Genomic DNA, 20950 nt, shown 5'->3' on the forward strand with positions numbered 1-20950 from the left:
ACCACGGCTCACTTCTAAGGAGCGTCCCTGCTGGTGTATGGCTTTCCTCTGGAAAGGCATGCTGGGATCCCCACAGAGGCAAACCCAATTTCCAGCTCAGACTCACAGCTCCTTCTCCTTCCCTCATCTTAGCACTACTGGCTAAGTGCCTTGCAGTGCTGTGGCACAGAGGACGTGAAGAAAGAGCAGAGAGGACAAAGGAGCCCCATTATTGCTGCCTTGCCAGCTGGGAGGCCTGAGCTTCATTGCCAGTCTATTATTACCTGGGCAGTGGCTCCCACTGCTGCGGTCAGTGTGGGCTCCCCTGTGTCTTCAGTTAACCCTCCCTTCATCTGGTGCAGCACTATCAGACTTCTGAGTCTCATGAAGCCTGTCACAACCAGCTTTATCAGACACCACCACCATTTCCAGACTACAAATGTTTCTCCTTAGAGTCAAGACCTTCCGGACACACAATCCTACCAGGAGTTACCACAATACCACCAGTGTTCCTTCTGTGTCCTCCTTCCCTGTCATACATTCTGTGCCTTGTGTTCTCAGCACCCCTGGCTAGGAGAGGCTCCATTCAGTGCTCAGGGACTGCCTGTTCAAAATGTGGTTTTCCAATATTAAAGGCCTTTCCTTAAATAGTTTCATATAAATATATAAGAAAGCTAAATGAATAAAAAATGTGGATAGCTTTGTTGATTTAGTGGCTTTCCCAAGTGTATCAATAAATATTTCAGGACACCTGCTGTAAGACACATTCATCCTAACTGCCTTGTAGCGTGTCAGAGACAGAAAGCACACTCTAAAAGGAGTGGCCACTCTCAGAGGCCACTGGAGTTGGAGTTTCGGTAGCCTCTCTCTTCAACTGTAAGGAGTCACACTCGGATGTGCACCTTGAAGCGTCAGCTGATACTGTTTGTAATGCCACGAGAGGCATGATGCTTTTATATATGGGCCAAGCTCAACATGGAATCTCTTTGGCAGGACCAGTGTTCGGTTAGCCATCAGCCAGAGCTAGTTGCTGCCCCCTGAGTCTTGAAGCCACTGACCTAGGCCAGTCGCTTTCAAACAAGACAAGGTACTGTGACCCACCCTGGGGGACATTCCAACTTCACAATTCTAACACCTCCCCCTCAAAAAAAAATCTGTACCTTAAAGTAAGGTTTTACTATGGTGGGTGTCTTAGTCAGGGTTTCTATTTCTGCACAAACATCATGACCAAGAAGCAAGTTGAAGAGGAAAGGGTTTATTCGGCTTACACTTCCATGCTGCTGTTTATCACCAAAGGAAGTCAGGACTGGAACTCAAACAGGTCAGAAAGCAGGAGCTGATGCAGAAGCCATGGAGGGATGTTCTTTACTGGCTTGCCTCCCCTGGCTTGCTCAGCCTAGTCTCTTATAGAACCCAAGACTACCCACCCAGGGATGGTCCTACCCACAAGGGGCCTTTCCCCCTTGATCACTAATTGAGAAAATGCCTTACAGTTGGATCTCATGGAGGCATTTCCTGAAGCTCCTTTCTCTGTGATAACTCCAGCTGTGTCAAGTTGACACAAAAATAGCCAGTACAGTGGGCTTGGCCACATTAGTTCTCACTTCTGTCCCTGCTGTTCTCAAGGAAGCTATGTCCTCAGTGTGTTGATACTGTGATGCCCAAGTGTCAGTGCCCAGGCTGGTGTCAGGCTAAAGTAGGCACAGTGAAGCTGCCCAGGTAGCCTAGCTCATTGAGTCTAATAGCTGCTCTCCATTTAGAGGTCAGGTGATTGGAAACATGAAGGGAGGTTCGGGGGAGCATCGAGAGGGTTCTGGAAGTGGGGTCCCCACCTTCCAGCTCTGTGAAGCACTGTGTGACATTGGGCTAGAGCATTTGCCTTCTGCCCTCTAACAGCTGCTACTTTAAATGGTTGATTAACCAGAATATTTTGTCTAAGCCTGGCTTCTTTGTTCTCCTCACAAATATACACAGTGGAAAGGGAGGCTCTCTCCAGAGAGCTATGTTCTCTGACTCTTTAAGAAAATCACTTCCTATGGAACGGGGAGACATGGGCGCCTCCCCAGTGGCTTCTCCATAGCTCCATGTGTCACACCTCCACAAGAAGACTAGGCAACCTGATGAACAGTGCACTGTAACCCTGTCCTCCTGCATGCTGGCTCCACATGCGCTCTCCCCCTTGGATTCAAAGTACATTGGCTTTGGGAATTGCCATGTTCACCCTACTGTCATAGTCAAGAAGAGGAATAGAACACTCAGGCATGGAGGAATGGCAGTGAAGAGGCCCCTCTGCTTTCAACAGGCTCCCTGCCTTAAGGCCAGACTCCAGGCCAGCTCAGAGGGAACTGGCATGGTGATGTTGTCTTTAGCATCCCTTTCTCTATTCGAGTCTGACTGGACCAGGGCTGCACCAGGCTGGATTCCTGCAGTTCTACATACGTTTTCTGATTTAGAGCCAGACCTTGTGAGAAGGCAAATGGATCAAGGGACCTAGGATTTTACATGCTCTATGTGGTAGTAGAACAACTCTGACAGGCTCTGAGACAGGACAGTGGTGGCATGAAGATAAAGGATGTCCAGACTGGGTAAGTCTGGGAAACCTAGGCTGTAGGTGGCGTAAGCAAGTGGGAAATGCAGGAAAGAAAAATATCTTCTACCACCAAGGTCGGCAAGTATCTCCTGTAGAGAGTAAGACAGTAAATGATGGAGGCTTTGTAGAGCCAGAGGCCTCTGTGTAGTTGCTCTGTTCTGGTACATGTAAAGGCATGGGAAGAGAGCATGGTCACACTCCAATAGATGCTTTCCCCAGAGTCCTCAGGCCTGGGGTTTGAAGCCTGTACAGTTTCAGTTTTCTCTCCCTCTGGATTCTACTTTGTTTAATCTGTTTACCTGTCTCTGACCCATGGCTTCTGGGTGCCCATACTGAACTAGGTGGAGCTCTGGGGAGCAGGTGTGGGCAGCAGACACACTTTGGCTTATCGCTCAGAGCTTACAGATGAGAAAGAATCTTCGCTGATGACAAACACGACCAGACGTGAACTTTCTGGCACACAGCTCCATTCCCTGCTCAAATGCAAGCCCACGCACGGGTTAAATCTGACATCAGAGCTGGACCCCAGGAGCAGAAGCTCAGAACAAATGCCTGCAGACAGGCCACTCTGCTCCAAGAACCCTCCCCAGCCCTGAGCAATCTCCATGGCTTCAGCCTTCTTTGGGGAGAAAGAAAAGAACTGTAGCCAGTCAGAGGGACAAGACGCTTTATTATTGGAAAAAATCTAAGAGTCTCTTAGGCCTGTGCAGCACCATTAGGTGACGTCAGTGGCTCAGGGGATCTAAGCTCTGTGCTTTCGCTCTTCTCAGAACAGCAACTGATTCATGGTAGCAAAGGGGTTTCTATTTAGAGCTGCAGAGGAGAGGCGGCCTCCGTGTCCTGGCATCCTATGCTAACGGCCTGCCCGTTCCCCGTGGGCAGCAGGCAGAGTTCACAGGAGGCCAGGACTGAGACACTCTACTTTCCACAAGCTAACCAATATCCCCAGACCTACTATGTACTGGCAGCTGGGTATACAGAGGCTGTGACACTGCTAGAGAGCAGAGGGCAGTTTAGCACACATACAGCTATGACTATGGGGAAGGGGATAAAGGGGCCTAGATTCTCATGCAAGCCTCATCCTTCCTCCTGGTATGGATGTCTCAGTGAGACTGCTTGATGACGTTTGGTTCCTATGACCTATTCTCTTCCTTTCCAAGGTCTCCAAGGTCTTTCCTCTCAGCACGAGTTATTAATACATCCTTCCCTGACCTTAGATTAGGTTCTCAGTGGTGAAGGAAGCATTTTAGGTTGGACTCAATCTTATGAGCAAGGTATGGCCACAGATACTTTTGTCACCTGGGGCTCCATGAAGCTCGTTCCACCCAGCCCCTCTGCCCGTTTGGAATTCTCTCTCAGAGGAGCCCTGAGGGCTTCCATCTTGCTGCTAGTTCAGCTCCTCACCTGGCTACACATCGTGCTCCCCCTCAGGTCCCCACTGTGTGAGAAAAGAATGGGATTTTGCCTTTGAAATTCCTAAAAGACGCTGCTCCTTCTCTGACAGCCACGGGTCATATTTAACACACTCAAGGTAGCTTGCTCATAGCCATATTTATTTCATACTTCATACTCCATGGATTGTAAAGTATGATACGGAAGCTACATGAGCAAATGGTAAAACTATAAATCACACAAAAAAGTACCCAAAACACTACCGTAACACTATAAAACTCCTCAAAACATTCTTACATTTACCAACTTGCTAAACTCTGCTACTTCAGAAGACAGTATTCAAAAGAAAGCGTGCACTCCATGATGTATGGGGAAAGAAAATCACAGTGCTAATTTGGAATGGTTCTTATTTTGGCTGCTAGCTGGAGGCGTGACTGCTCGCAGGGGTATGTGCTTTCCTTTTGTTTAAGAAATTAAGATGGGAAATGGGACTTTTCTTTTTAGTTTTGAGGAAGCATCTTATGTTCCCTTAAAATATCTTAGTCTGGAGAGAGTCATGAGGTATATAGCATGAACCAGAGCACACAGCCCTAACAAAGCAAGATAGGCTTGTGGAGAACCGAAAACCAAAACCAAACCAAACCAAACCAAACCCCAAGCAGCTGTCAGAGGTTTCCCCACACACCTTTTTAGTCAACAATTACAAGAAAATATGGAGAAAGACAAGCGGAGAACAGGGGTGAGAAGGACGCATGGGCAAGCTGAGGAAGCGGCAAAGGACACTGAATACTGTACCTGCTTGTTACTGTCAGTGGTACAGCACAGCTTCTTGAGGGAGACAAAGTGCCTAATTTTCCTAATAACATAAACAGTCAGTGATTAGTGAGCTGGGCGGAAGAAGAAGGCAACAGGTCAGCACACGGACAAGTCTCCTCGATGCTGAGCTCCAGGGCCTTCCTCACGCAAATGTGATCACAAGCCCCGTACCCCCGTGGAAGCCTGGCTACTGTGGACACACCACCCTCATGGGCCTGCCATTTTCAGAGACTGACATGCCACCACAGGAAAGCCGGCTTTCATTCGGCTGACACAAATGTCATTGCTTACATGAAAAGCAGAAGACTTATTCGGAAAGCGATGAGATTTTATTGGTCGCTGTTTTTCTCTTAAACATCCTATGTTGAGCACTGTGGCTCATCATAAGGATGGCATTTGTTGTTTTTGTTGTTGATTGTTTTTTTTTTTTTGTTTCTTGTTTTCTTGGTTAGAGGAAAAAGTGCTCTGATTTAAAAGTCATGAATCCAGGAACTTAGCCTGTGGTCTTGCTCATTATCACAAGGAAAATGGGGGGTGGTGGGAGAGGCACACAGCCCCGTGTACGCAAGCTCAAGGTAGATCTTATCCTGAGGGTACAGCTCTGACTTACACTATGGAAGCCTGGCTACCCAGAAGCCTCTGGGGCACCCCTTTCTAATCTCTGTCTCTTTCTTCTTCTTCTTCCTGGTTCACTTTACCCTGGAGGATTCTCTGAAGAGAACATGGGAAAATACTGATGGATCTTATAATATGAATGTCACCCAAGCAAGAAAGAGTAAAATGTCCCTATTTTTAATCTGAATTGCCTCTGAGAGCTCGCTGCCTACAATTAGGGAAAATCACACAAAATCATGTCTGGATAAAAGGACTTTTTTCCCTCATCTGTCAAATCAGGAAATTTTATTCTGATAGAAAGTACCAGGCAGTAGCATGTCTCCTCCACATCAGCTGCCCACTGATTCTAGTCAAACACAGAACAGGACTCAGCTCCCCTTTCCTAAGAGCGACCATGAGGACACCATGTCCGTCTCAGGCACCCACCATCTTCCTGTGGCTCTCCAAAGGCCACTGCTGGGATCTCTGACCCGAGGCAGAGTCTGTGGGAAGGGCAGGCCGTTTCTCCCTATGGTGGGTAACCTTGCTCAGGAGCCCATCAGAACCTGCAACTCTCAGAGGTCACCCAGAGAGGAGTCACAAAAGGACCACTAGGCTGGACCTCTCGGGAGGCTGGAGAACAGTTTCAAGCCAATCCACCAAGGAAACTTGGAGGGAAACAACCTTCAAATAGATGGGTGATCTGACGGGATGGGCTGGCTTTGCAATCACGTGGAGATCTGAAATCAACTTAGGTGGTCCTGAGAACCATGTGTGGGAGGGGCTCTCTGGTTCCAGGGAACCCCCATCTTATTTTCTTTGCCAATACGTCACATATCATGTGTCCCTTCCAGGATCAATCCACCAGGCAGTATTGACCTTCATGCTGGCTGCGAGGCCCATCAGTGAGATATAGTTAGGGGTCCCATATGGCTGGCACTCTGAGACTTCCCTTAGAATGCAACTAAGAGAAGGAAAGGGAGTCCTATGTTTTATTTCTCATGCCCTGCCCCTAGGTTTCTCTGGTCAGGTGTCACCTTCTATGGTGGGCTGGTGCCTCTAGGACTCTCTGAGCCCTTGTCTAAGCTCAGAGTCAAGAAGGCTGGCAACCTGTGGCCCGAGGGCAGAAGCCAGTAGTGCCAGCATGACTAGCCAAGGAGAAGCACAACCTGCAATATTGGGAACAATGGACCATGCATGACCAGGGTAGAGAATTGGGGACTAGGATTGATATTCCATGAAAGACCATGGATAGGAGACAGGGGTGAGGGCAGAGGGAGACCGTGTCTGGAGATTGCTGCTGGCCACATAAGACAGGGCAAACCCTATTGTGTGTGCTGTTCTAAGGCTTACAAGGGTACTGTAGTGTGCCAGACAACGCCCACAGGGGCCTGAGTCCTTATCTGCAGCAGAAAGAGTGGAAGAGTTTGCTCTCACCCTCCTTGGCCAATCACTGGGGTGATCTTCACGTGCTGTTGGATGCTGTCCCCGGATTTCCGTCTGGCATAGTAAACCCCCTGCCACTCCTACATGGACAAAGAGAACTCTTGAGATCCTTCAGTTGAGAGCGCAGCTGCTCCCACACTGGGTCTTTGCAGGTTGAGTCAAAACTTCCCACAGAGTTTCATTACACGTCACGAAACTGCTATACAGTTGTACCCACTACAATGCTATCATGGTCACTCATATAAATGTCAGAGCCAGCATGTCTACTACCAAGCTGTCTGCCACGAATGAATTCTAAGACACCTGGCACCCACCAGCTGGAGCTGCCACCATACCAGAGTCCAGTAGCCAGCCTCAAAATCCTCACAACAACCAGTGGGCCTGATAGTCTCATTCTTAACTTACAGATGGGTAAACTGAGGCTCAGCGAGTCCATCTACCTTACCCACACAGGGAAACAGAGAATCTGTTTATAACTGTGTAGTTCTTCAATCCTTCCTGAGGTGCTTGACCTTTCTAAGATTCTAGGGGCCCTCTGCCCATGGCTTCTCTAGGGCCACTATGTTCCCTGCAGTCTCAGGACCACGGGAATCGGACTGAAATAAAGAGGCAGCCTCAGGGTAGGGAGCTTCTGGAAGGATGTGGATAACTGAGGTCCCTGCAACCATATCCTCCTGCTCTTCTATATGATATGGCTAAAGAGGGTTTCCTTGGGGGGGTCACATGTGCTTGGGTTATCTGGGGTGGGGGGAAATATAGTATTTTGTATAGTATCCCTGTTTCATGTTCAAACATAATAGGTCTGGTTTTAAAAGTAAGTTGGACATTCTTACAATCCAGATTTATGCTTTCTCTGCGAGTCGTGCTCTCTCCAGTGGAGATGATGTTTAACCACTACACAGTAGAGAAGAGAAGGAGGAAGCCAAGCCATGTGAAGAAGCGTTAGGAGCTTTCAGAAGAAGCAAGAGGTTGCCCAGCTCTGAGGGAGGAGAGTGGCTGCCCAGGAGATTCCTCTCTTGCCTCCACTTGGCCTTTATCTCCTCCAGAAGCAGCAGAAAGTGTGGGTGTGGGGGCGGGGAGCGGCTGGGGAAGAAGTGTTACCCAAATATCCAACAACCACGAGCACAGAGGACAGAAGGAAGACATTTAACTAAAGAAACAGAGCCTACCAATCCATGTGGATATTAGGTCTTTCTAGCCCCTCCTCTCAAACGCCAATAAACCAATAAAACACAAAGCAGCTATCTGGGTTAGGACCCTGCTCAGAGATGCAATATTATAGCAAGGATAGGTTGGAGTATATTCATGCAAAGGAGTATGTGGCCTTCCACAAAACAATTAGCTCCCTTGGCGTCCTGTTGGCATCAAAAATTAACCCGTTTTTGCAAAAACGGACGTTCTTTCACTGAATTAGGATGTTACTAGTGAGTTCAATCTTAAGGATGGAAGATGAAAGCATCAGGGATGGGGAGAGCCCAGGGAGGACTGTGGGTGGGTGTCTTGGCTCCACCCACCTTGCCCTTCTTGATGCACGTGTTGATGGTGTCCAGGAGGTCTGCCCGGTTCTTGTCACTCTTAGGTAGGTCAGCGAGTTCCTTCCCCAGGAGCTCCCCTTTGTGGTAGCCCATCATCCTCTCAAAGGCAGGGTTGACATACTGTGAGCAGGAGGGGTTACAGATCAGTGTGCCCTACTGGGAGGCTGTGGGGATACAGGTATACAGAGCCAAAGGTTCCCATGACAACACTCTAATGCGGGCACTGGGGTCTCCTCCTTCCTCATCTGGCAGGAGTGGTACCCTCACACATACTGCAGTTTATACTTGACATCCTGATCCTCTGTGAGAACGCAAAGAAACCTCAGGACAATGAAGCAGGAAGCCCTCGGCTAATAGCTCCAGCATCTGCAGACTTCCATCCCTGTCTACCACCCCATGGAATAAGGGAATATGTTCGCCTTATAGGCAAACATAAATAGGAAGAGGACTGGGGTTGTGGCTTTGTGTCACAGTGCTTCTCCTGCACATGTAAGGCCATGAATTGGATCCCAGCAAGCACATACTAGTTGACAGGTTGCAGGTTTGTTAGTGGCACCGTGCAAGGCAGCGTCTCTCCACTTTCCCATCTATTAATCAATCTACAGCTGGGAGCACTTTGACCTAATGTGAACAATAAATGCAGTTAGCCTGTAGGCTCCGGCACACCCTTTCAGCGCTGGGTGCAGGGCGGGCAAGGACAGAGAATGCCCACAGTGCACTCGGAGCTTTCTTTGCAAACTTCTGCTAGGGCTTCTGGGATTTGGAGCTACTGCCTTATCTGGCCCTAGGCTCCAGTTCTCCTCCAGTTTCTTTTTAAAGATCACAGTTGTCACATGAGTAGCCATAGCCAAGAGAATAAGTGGGGGCAGATGTGAGCACGCTGCACCTGGGTCAACAGTTTCTTTGGGCAAAGTTCCCATCCATCTGCTGTCTCAGAAACGTTCTCACTAACTGCTCCCACTCTCCCCTTGGCTAGGGTAATCCATCAGGAAGCGGGTAATGTAGGAACAGTGGGGGGTGGGAAACAGGGGGGCGGGATGATATTCCCTTGGGAGCAAAGCTTCTATGAACACATCAGCCCTAGGAGCTAAAACATGTGGAGGAATCTCTGGCTCTCAGGCACTATGGGAATGGCTGAAGAGGAGAGGGTCCACCAATTGCAATGTGTCTCCTCCTCCAGGAAGCCTTCTTTGACCACTGCTCAGCTTGTGTTGGTACCATTCCTAAGGGCTCCCATGGACTTCTGTGAAACGAATTCTAATGAATCACATAGAAATCAAAATATGTCTTTCTCTCTCATAGGACACTGACATTTTCTGGCGCAAAGGCTAGAGTTGTGTTTGGATACACAGTATTTCAGTCAACACCCAGGGAGCACATGGTCACATTCAATTGTTTATTACTTTCCTCATTTGTTAACTGTCTCCTTCATTGTCTGACTGTGGGCTCCTCTTTCCCATCCTGTAAATCTTAGTTATAGTTATGGCTCTTTTCTTTGTTGAGGATCCTGGGACCTCAGAATCCAGAGGTATAACAGATATAAGAGAGCCAATGTACCAAACCCAAAACCTTTAGAACCACTGGCAGATGCCTCCATTTCTCTGCACATCTGTCTTTTCCATGTGCAACAACACTACCGAGCTCCCAAGGTTGTGTTAAGATCAATGGGAATAAAATGCTAACCACATGCCAGCACACGGGAAGTACATGCAAGTGTTTTCAGAGAGGATGCAAGTAGATGGTGCACGTGGCTGGAGGCACAGAGGCAGCAGGGACAGCTAGGCTTATAGATAAGATGCTGTTGCCATAGTTTAAGTGCATCATGTGTGCACACAGACACATGGCTGTCTGCTCAAGTAACCCATGGGCTACCAATGGAATCAATAGCATATGCAAAATATCTCCTGTCCTTGATGTGTCCTCCTGAAACCCAGACGAGGGTCATCGGAGTGTCCCCTGCACATAGCATCCTCAGCCTCACTTCCCCTTCCTTCCTCTCACCGGTACAATGTATTTCAGCATCCAGATTCCCCTTTCAGCATAGCGACTCCCCACTCTGTGGCCACCAACGGTCTTCACATTCATTTCTTGATGTTCATGGAAGAGATTTGTGTGTGTGTGTGTGTGTGTGTGTGCGTGCGTGCGTGTGTGCGTGTGCGTGTGCGTGTGTGTGTGTGTGTGTGTGGTGTTGATGTCATGTTACTTGTCCCAGGGATTCAGGTTTGCTAACCACAAAGTATGGCCATAGGGTGAAGGCCTAGATCCATCCCTGTTCAGTGTGGGGAAGGCATGAGAGAGCGGGGCTACTTCTCATCAGATCTGGATCCACTGTGAAGTAGGTAGATGAAATGCCAGCAGCCTCAGGAGCAGAACTGAAGGGCCACATCTGCACGTGAGCTTTCTGGGTGGTTTCGGATATGGAGCAGTGAGCAGGAAGAACAAACATAGTCGGCAACGTACAGAATCTTTCAGTTCCATATCAAGAGTCAGTTAAGCATATTCTAAAATATAGCCCCAAATAATGCCACGCAGGAAGGCTTGGGAGGCAGAAATATGGTGAAGTACTTTGATTTCAGTGCTCACTGCTGGGCCTTTGTGCAAGTTCCTCATTTTGCTAAGTCTTTGTTTCCTCATCAACCCATCCTTCAAGGATACTGAACTGAGCTGAGACAACCTTGAAAGAGATCATGATAGGAACAAGATGTGGTGAGCCCATGATATTCTTCATATGGAATAGAAACAAGGGATATCTGTGTGCACACTGGGGACATCAGAGGGTTCAGAAGGAGGCTGATATCACAGGGGCCATGGTGTGCTGGCGTGTCCTTCCCCACTGATAAAAGCAGATGCTGCTCAATTGACCCTGCACACCAGCTTCAGTCAGGCCAGTGCCACTCTGGGGACCAGGTACATTTCAAAGTACCCTCTGAGGCAGGTGAAAGATTCTCTAGGTATGCATTTCTTTAGATAGGTGGCGTTAGTCTTTAAGTGCTTTATATTAGAATACCAACTGCAAGTTAACATCCCGTGACCACCTACGAGCTTGCTCAACAGTTCTGTATAAACACCATCTTTACAGACAGCCTAAATTCCCTCCCACCTCTACCCAAGAAGTAACAAGTTCTGATCCAAATTAATAAGTTTAACCTATGGGGGCTAGAGAGACAGTGGTCAAGAGTACTGGTCGCTTTTAAAAGAGGACCTGGGTTCAGTTCTCAGTACTTACATTGTATGGCTCATAACTGCCCATAACTGCAGCTCTAGGGTATCACACCCTCTCCTAGATTCTACAGGCACCCAGACACACGTGTACACACATACAGTTTAAAAAGTGATAAATCATCAAATAACCTTTATTCTCTTTTGAATAACTAATTCTTAAGTTTGCCAGTCATCTTCTTACATACTGATTTTCCTTTCTTCAAGAAAATGTGCAAATATGAGAAAATTATGGGAGAGTATTTGAGATTCAGAGGTGGGTGGAACCTGAAAGGCTCTTTGTCAGTGTTAAGGATGCGAAGTGCTTCTTCCCATACCTGAATCACATGGTCATCACTTGTTATTTCTATGGCTTCGTGACAGTGGTCTAACGCTGTAAACACTGAATTACAGGCCCTGAAAGATGCACAAGATTAGTGTTAGTTCTATACAAACATTGCTTGAACGTTGTTAATTCAGCAACATAGACAGACCCCGGAGTCACCAACAGTGTGCACTCGTTATTGTTACGATCTGACTGTTGGTACCCCCTTGTTTTGATATTTCAATCCAATGTGCAGTGTTGTAGTAAGGGCGTGGTCATGGCCGTGGTCATGGCGAAAGGTCAAGTGCCCATCAATTAGGAGAACCCAGTGTGGCCCAAATTGACCATGAGATATATTCTGGCCTTTTGTAACATGCAGAGACATATTTGTTTTCCTTTTCTCAAGTTTGCAATGCCACTTAGCCTATAACCACACCCACAGGCATGAAGACAGATAGGAGTGGCAGGTAGACCCCACCCATTGTCCAGTTCTTTGCCCCGGATAGCTTTCCATACAGCTAGCTCCTTTCTGGCTGACTTCCTCTTTGCACCTGAGGAATATGAATATAGTCCAATTGTGGTTTTGATTTAAACTAATTTCCCAACAGAAAACAACTCCAAATACATTAAGTTCTGACCTATCCAGCACAGCAACATAGTGACTGGAACCCTGGTATTGAAAAGAGTACCAGGGAAGGCTTTCTTACACAGGGCAAAGAGAGAAATAAAAAGACAGGAAAATGTTGGCTTATGGAATGGATATTTCTTCTTGTGGGGCAGATCCTTCACTGCTATTTTTTTCCACATAAAAGGGATTACAATTTGCTGTCATTTTGACCCATTTGTTAGGAGAACAGCAGAGTACCGGGTAAACTTGGACTGTATTTTTCTAGCTGCAGGATCCCATGCTGCTTCTGGCCTCTGCTTGCCCTTGTTTGCCCATCTCGAGAACAATTATAAGAATATATGTTCCGTGGACGTTTGTAATGGTCGGGACGACAGATGGCGTATGCAGGCATCTCTCAAAGTGCTCCGGGAGCACACATGGAAGACTCCTGGCTGTGGTAGGTGACATTAGTTGTAAGGTCACAGAGTCATGGTGCTTTGTTCGCTAAGCCTTTAGTGAGGGGAAAAAAAATCTCATCACAAGCTATCTTCTTCCTCGAGTCTGTTTCAGTGACAGCAAGCTAACCAGCCTGCAGACGGGAAGGACCTCAGTGTGCTGAAGGATGACTGATGCCTGTTCCCATGGCTGCAGACATGAGGCTATCTGCATACGGGTATGAAAGCATCCATGCTCTGCTCAGCAGGGCAGAGAGCCTGACTAGCTCGATGCCACTGACAGTTCTGAGCCCTTCAGGCCATTTCTTCATCCAATTGCCCCACCCCCACTAATTTGTTCTGTGTACTGTCTAGCCGCCATTACTGTGTGCAAACATGTTCTATCAAGTCAGCAAAAACACTACAAAGGATCCTAAGACTGTTACCACTGCCATCACTGTACTGCCCCTTGAGAGGCAAGCAAGAGCCAGGTTTGTCAAAAGTGTTTTCCAGACACCTGGTTTGGACTGCACTCAGCTCCACAGGAAAGCAATTCCAGGTGGGAAGGGTGGAGACATAAACGCCAGATAGGCTGACTTGTCAACTTTGAGAGCCGGGTAATTATGTTCTGCTGAACACATTTTGACAGACTCCTCTCTGACGTCTGGTTTTCTGTAAAGTACATGTACATTTCAACTAAACGTGCAACCTGGTGTTTCAGACACAATCATTTTGTCTGCACATAAGGCGGTTCTTAAATAAGTCCCAGAGATACAGAACCTTAGGCCCATACTCATCTATCAAACGTAAACTCTTCAGAGAGAATGCCCCAAAGACAGATCAAATCCCTATGCAGTGACATGAGGGAACACTGGTAGGGACAGGAATGACACAGCATTGCCCCTTCCTGTCCCTACCATGCCATGCCTGACCAGCTGTGATGTTTATTTTTGGGTAGATGACTCTATTTAAATAAACCAGCAGCAAACTGGGGCAATCAATTTGAGTCATGTTCCTAGAACCAGGGAACCTAATCGAGTGTATTAATTATTCATACTTCTCAGGCAGAAAAACACTGTGGCCTTGTTAATTTTTGTTCTTGGAAACTATGACCTGCAACTCAGATGTCCTTATTTTTTAATCTTTAAGGGTAGAGGTTAGAAAACCGTGAGGGAAAAAAGAAACAGAAGAGAGGGAAAGATAATGGGTAGTGCAATCATTTATTCTGTGCCTGCCAAAGGGTTTCAAAGGTTCAGGTGACTGTTGTGGGGTCCAGACCACATCCATAAACAACATAGTGGCCCAGTGGGGGCAAAGTGCACAGTGCAAATGCTGGGTCCCTGACTGTGCTCTAGCACTACCACCAGAGTGGTAGGCAGTCGGGATCACAAGGAACGAATTCCTGGTTCTCAGTGTCTTCTTGTCAACTGTGGCTGGGATCCACATGTGCTGTTCTGTATATCTTAGAAAGGTATTTCATCTGAGTTCTACCCAAAGAGAACACACACACACACACACACACACACACACACACACACACACGAACACACACCTCATACACATGCATATATATACATGCACACACACATGCACACACATACCTCATTCACATACATGCACACACGCAGGCATGCACATATGCACAGACACGCATCACCTTAAACAAGGATGGGGCTGAGCAAAGCAATGGCTTTTAGGAAGAGTCTGAACATATGTGCACATCTAATCAGAGTCTCAGAATTAGCCAGGAAGACCAAAGAGCAGGCAAGGAGACTCATGGGATTGCTACTCAGTGGAATCATGGGTGGTGGCAAGAATGAGAAGGGATTTATTCGTCTTGTAAAGTGTAGATGGTAGTCACCATTCACAAAGCCCTGGCCTGAAGTGTGTGTCCACCTTTAATACTGGCAGCATCCCACAGTACAGACTGTGTCCTTGAAGAGTGAGAGTCATGCTACATATTTAGCGACAGCTGGGGGCAGAATTGTAGGGGAAAGTATTACATAATTAGACTATAATTATTCTGGCATTGTATAATAAAGAGCTCATTTCCCAGTCTTTAACAAATGACATAGCTGCTCATCTGCCTTGGGGTGCAGGTAGATGCTCTATATGCCCTTGAACACCCTAAGGAACTGGAGCAAGGTTGTCTCCTTGTCTGAGTCACTCTCCTCTGGATGATGGGTCCAAATTTTGTAGGCTCAGAGAGATTCACGTAATATGCATGTACTCCCAACCCCCAAAAGGGGGTGCACTCAAGAAGGCTGAGGGAAGGGCTAGAAACTAACATATCAGCAGGTGGAGAGGCAAAGAACAGCTGTGCGTGAGGCAAGCCCCGCTTCCTGGGTCTCTGATTTACAGTGAAGAGCCTGAGCCTTCCACTATGAGCCCAGCAATAGATCCAACTCTTCCAATCAGTTCCTGGTAGAGAGGGGATACGAAGTGGTAGTGCTCACAGCATTGGAAGACGAGAAACTTGCAGCAACACTGTGATGAGAACGTGTGAGCTTCCATACTATGAACCACGAAGGTCTCAGCAGCACAGGGACGTGCAGACAGGGCTGGCATGTGTAGCACGATTACCAGGCAGGCCTGCATCCTGCTTGCCGTGGTCAAGGCACCCTAAATCTCCCTGAGGGCAGCCCCAGTGCCGGAATCTGAATCAGGACAAAATCTAGCGGGGACTGTCATATGTTCTGTGACCTAAGAATACAGAGCACTGATCATCTAAAATAGCCCGAGGAGTTCCTGGTCACAGAGATTCAGTGTCCGGGTCCACTGCTTTTATTGTAAGAAATAAAGGATCAGACCACAATGGAATCTCTTTTTTCTCTTTTTATTTATAGTAAGAACATGAAAAAATCAAAGTACTAAGCTGTTTTACTCTCAATTAAAATCAACAGAGGCTCCTAAGAAATACATATACTTAATATACATTGTTAAAAAGAACAAATCACAGGAGCAAAGAGTAGGTGGTATTTTTAGAAAATTTATATAAAGTTATCCGAAGCAAATATACTGATAAAAAGAAACCAAAGAATTTAACTTGTTTAAGCATTCCAAATGTCTTGGGTGCTATTCCTTAAGGCCTTGAACTATCAAAATCCCCCCAAATATTAGAATCTCTACTGGTCTGGCATACTTTACCTTTAAAAATATTTATTTATTATTACTTTGTGGTATGTGTGTATGTGTGTTGCACACCCATGGGGTGACACACATGAATGTCAGGACAACTTATTGGAGTCATTTGCTTCTGCTCTCATTGGGGGCCCAAGAGAGTAAACTCAGCTTGGGGCAACATCACCATTCTAAAAACAAACACATACACAAACAAAAGCCAAAAGCCACTGCATTCCTATCTAAGAGAGTGACCGCTTATATTTCCTACACCACTATAATCACCCAAAGCCACTACCCAGACCTGGGCGACCTGTTTCTGTGGGTCTATGCCAATCATCCTGCTTTCTAGGGATGGAAGAAAACTAGCTTTCAAATTACTCCATCATATTTGGATATAATAAGCAACGGTGGTTAAAAGTGTAATTATGATAGGGAGATCCTCTCTTGGTCTTTGTGCCAGGCACGAGGTATGGCAAAGTAGCTCTTAATTGGCTAGAGAGTAAAGCCATGCAGGGACTTCCCTGAGGGATGCCAGGAGCCCCTAGAAACTGATCTTTTCATGGGGCCAAGGGTATGGAGGAGCCTCCCGTAGCTCATGTTCTCTGGCTTGAAGAGGCCAGGTTGAAGAAAACAAGTGTTTAAGAGCAAGCCAGAGCAGAGCCTGAGCTGATCTAGGCGGGTGCCAGGACCCTGATATTCCAAGAGTACCTTTAAGAAGATGGCATGGAGAGAACCTCTCACAGGATGGAGAGTCAGCAAGAATCCAGCTCTTAAAGCACCGCATACCTACCAAGAGTCCTAAACTTATGCCACACATATTAAGGCTACAAGCAGACTTCTTGAAGCTTGCTGCATAGCTGTTAGGGCAGCTATCTAATACATGTATATATCACCTTCCCTGACTATAACGGCTCAACTAGGAATTGATGAAGTTGGAAGTCGGAAGTTTAAAATTAACTTTTAAAACTCTGTTCTTGATCTCAATATAATTATACAAACATTGAGCAGGATTTCCTAAGTTATGATTTTAAAACTGCCACAAGTAATGGAAGATACTATCAAAAAAAGACATGCTTTTGACCTATCTCATTATATTTAGGGACTTCAGTTAATGGACTGCTGTTGGCTGGTGATCTAACAACCTCAAAAATCCCAGCCATCAGTCATGAATCTGTGAACTTCGGCCTGTTGACAGTTAAGACTTTCTAAAGCATCGTTAACCTCATGTGCTGTCTTAATTTGCTACATACCGTAATTTGAACTGTGAGCGAACTTCCCCGTGTTCTATTTGAATCAGTTCATTATAGCAAGCAATTATGCTGCTGTTCTCCATAAATCTCTGAAAAGAAAGCAAAGATAATGCATAAGACATCTCCAATTATTTCTTAGAGAGTCAAACAGAGAAACTTCACAGTTGCCCCTGCCCCCGGGTAGCTCATTATGCAAGACATCTTGTGGGTAGGAAGGGATGGCATAGAAAAGTTGTCAAGAAATGTGAAGCTCTTTTTCAAACCTTAGTGAAACAACAGAGCAGGTGTGGCACTTGGCTCACTTCGTAACAAAGACGGGGGAACCTTCATTACGGGGAGTCACAGCAAAGTGAGCACACGAGAACAGTGTGCCTCCCCAGCTGGGCCAATGACTGAATTGTTCTAGCTTTATCCTGGAACGATCACCTGAAACTCAACGTGCAGTCTGCTCAGCCTGCAGCGCACCGTTGATTCATTTCTATGGGAGTGTTTTCTGACTCCTCCTGAATCTTTTGGCTGCCTAATGCGGAGCTCATCTGAAGCATCAGTGAGTTCAACAGCAGAAGACAGACAATCAGATGAAAAGCTAGGCACTTCTCTAAGAAAAGCTATAAATGTCCAGAGAACACATGAAGGATGCCCAACCTCACCAGATAAGGAAATACAAATCAGAAGCCTAAGATGATGTCATTGCATACCCACTGGAATAGATACAATAAAAAAAATTAAGAAAATAAGTATTAGTAAAAATATGCAGACTCAAAGTCCTATGTGTTGCTGGTGGGGACAGGAAATGGTTTAGTCACTGTGGAAAACAGTGTATGTGTTATTCAAAACTTAATTCTAGGTATATAAGCAGAACAACTGGAAATGGATACCTCAAGCAAACACTTGTAGGATCGGGTCCACACAAAGCTTTATTTGCAAGGCTCAGAGGTGGAGTGAAAAGATGAATGGATACACAAATTTTGGTATGTATGTACAGTACAATTTTATTCAGGCATAAGATAGTCATGAAATACTGGTGTCGTTCATCAGTGCAATAGCGTGCATGGCCCTGTAGAATATTTAGTGAAAGACAGTAGACACCAAAGCCACATGCTACATGATTCGGTTTATGCATTCCATCTAGACAGGTCAATCTTCACAGACAGCTCAGAAGCAAGACTGGGACTGACTGCTTAGTGAGAGCTTGGGACTGAGGGAAAGGCTGCAGAATGAGATGGGGTAGGTATTGCACAACATCAAGAATGTTCTAAACACCACTGCACTGTTTACTTGAAAATGGTTTGTTCTTCTTGGGGGGGGGGGAATTTCACATATTTATAAACCCCTAGTGGGTGAGTAAATCATAAGTCAAACCTACAGCCAATCACAACTCAGTGTGAAACAGCATTCATCAAAGAGCTGCGCTTCACACCTGGCGCAGACAGCAGGACCCAGTCGGCAAGCTCAAACTCATTTTTGCATTAATATTTTTTTAAAAAATATTTTTTGGGCCTGGGTATTTTGGCTACATTTATGGATGTGCACATATGTGTAGCTCCCACAGAGACCAGGACAGGGTGTTAGGCTTCCTAGAACTGGAGTCACAGACAGTAGTGAGCCACCATGTAGACCAGGACAGGGTGTTAGGCTTCCTAGAACTGGAGTCACAGATAGTAGTGAGCCACCATGTGGGTGCTGAGAATTAAACTCAGCTCCTCTGGAAGAGCAGCCAGTGCTCTTAACTGCCAAGCCTCCTCTCCCACTCTTTCTTTACATCTTTTAAATTGAGCATATTGCTTGGTGTCGGATATACAAGAAATCAAGCATCTCTCTCACATGAGCACGTGAATGCTTTTATGAGAAATGAAAAACACACCAAGTATAAAATGGTAAGGAAGCAGATTTAAGGTCAATTTACTTAAGACTGAGTAAAATGGTTTACGTTTTTAGTCATTAAGAAAATATATACTTTGCAAAGCTTTTGAAGCTAACATACCAGCAAGCAAGCAACAACAACAACAAAAAGATTCCAAACGACTCAGTTACATTACTGCTTCTTAGGCAGCTAGATGCAGGGAGGGGAGAAGATACAGGGAGGGGAGAAAGCCAGGCCCAGCTGAAAGGCCCATTTACAGATTTCCTTCAATCAAGCCAGCCAGAGGGCAAAACCAACTCCTCTCTCCCTTTGTGTCTCAGTGTATGAGTGTATACACACACACACACACACACACACACACACACACACACACACACACACACACCTGAAGTGGATGGTCTCTCCCTGGGGAACCTCTAACTTCCCATAGGTCTCTTGATCTTTAAGAGGAGTAGAGAGGGTCTAAGAAAAGGAAAAGCCACAAACATTCGCAGAAGGGGGAACACTCACTCTTCAGTCACAAAGCAGAGCTGATCAAGATTCACATCTGCCTGTGCTTTTAGATGGGTGAAGTCTGTCTCAGCCAATGACAGTTCTCAGGGCTAGCGGATGAATGCAGACTCCCTGAAATTCCCATGGTAAGTGAGTTTAGATAATGTGGAGATGCACAGATTCGGTCTCCAGGAGCCCTCAGAGCACCTTGTAGGCTGACGATGTGACGAACTGCTCACGTGCCCTGAGGGTTCCCACTAGGAGGGGGAGCACCTAGTGCAGATTCCCCAAACCGTTTTTATCTGGAAGAACACAGGAGCTCTTGGGAGAGCACCCCATGGCATGGCATGGCATGGCCGGGAAGCTACCTTAGTAGTTGGACCCAAGACAGAGTGAGGAGGGAACACACAGCTGCACCCTTGCCTTTGTTTTGACTGTGCAAGCTATTCAGATTTTGGAGTCTGTATCCTCCTCTGGAAAAAAAAATGAAGAAATTATCAAATCCTTCATATGGTGAGAGAAATTAAGCAATTCACCTGGAACCGGGCCTGATAAATAATACATTGTAGCTCCCTGACTTCCCACTCCAAAGGAAGGCTCTCTGGGGAGAAGTGTGGCTCACAGCTGTTAGCCCAGCACTCCTTACACACTGCCTCACACACAGAGCCCCATAAATACTTGCTGAGATGAATCAGCATCACTCCAGGCTGAAAACAAAAAAAGAGGCACCCAAAGGTGAAAGTAGGAGCAGCTACCCAGGCAAGATGCTCACTTCCTTCCACAAAGCACAGGGTGGGCATGTGCTCAGGGCTCTAAAGGTGGCAGACGGGGTGGTTGCAGTGTATTTGATGGCACAGTTTCTTCCCGGATCCCCACTCAGGGATCATAGACCAATGTGTTGGCTCAATAGCTAGTAACACAGAGCCAAGTTTCCAAAAATGAAGTAACTAAACCAAATCAGGAATGGGAAAACAACTTCACAGAAGGCAGGGCTAGTAGGTATATCTGGAAGGTACTTGGACAGAGAGCTGTCAACAGCAAGATATTCTCCAAGCAAGTAGGAGAACCTGCATGGAGACCTGCCCAGATGCTTCGAGGCCATGCAGTGTTTTCATGGGAGAAAAACTAAGGGGCTGGGAACACTCTGACCAATTGTGAATGGCCTTGATCAAATCAGATCCAGCCCTCAAAATAGCAGGTAGTCCCAGACAGGCACTGACTCCAGGCTCCACTCAGCATGGGTTCATTCACTGTGTGTGACACATTAGAATCTGGGCACAGGAGACATTCTGGAGTAGTATAGAC

The 20950-nt window shown here is 46.5% G+C and overlaps 1 protein-coding gene across 6 annotated transcripts in view; it reads right to left on the bottom strand.

Moving 5' to 3' along the window:
- Pde8b (phosphodiesterase 8B) overlaps window positions 1-20950 on the bottom strand; it is a 225356-nt gene that overhangs the window by 54022 nt on the left and 150384 nt on the right. For 4 of the 6 annotated variants that reach the window (XM_021181135.2, XM_029468248.1, XM_021181129.2 and 1 more), the window contains exons 6-10: window positions 17290-17378; window positions 11889-11967; window positions 8332-8472; window positions 6809-6897; window positions 4757-4817 (exon numbers count right to left, since the gene is read on the bottom strand). In XM_021181135.2, the coding sequence (XP_021036794.1) occupies window positions 4757-4817; window positions 6809-6897; window positions 8332-8472; window positions 11889-11967; window positions 17290-17378 (459 nt within the window). The remainder of the gene's footprint in view (window positions 1-4756; window positions 4818-6808; window positions 6898-8331; window positions 8473-11888; window positions 11968-17289; window positions 17379-20950) is intronic. The other 2 variants (XM_021181132.2, XM_021181134.2) reach the window with 2 other exon arrangements.

This window comes from Mus caroli, chromosome 13, assembly GCF_900094665.2.
Source record: "Mus caroli chromosome 13, CAROLI_EIJ_v1.1, whole genome shotgun sequence".
NCBI classification, from domain to species: Eukaryota; Metazoa; Chordata; class Mammalia; order Rodentia; family Muridae; genus Mus; species Mus caroli.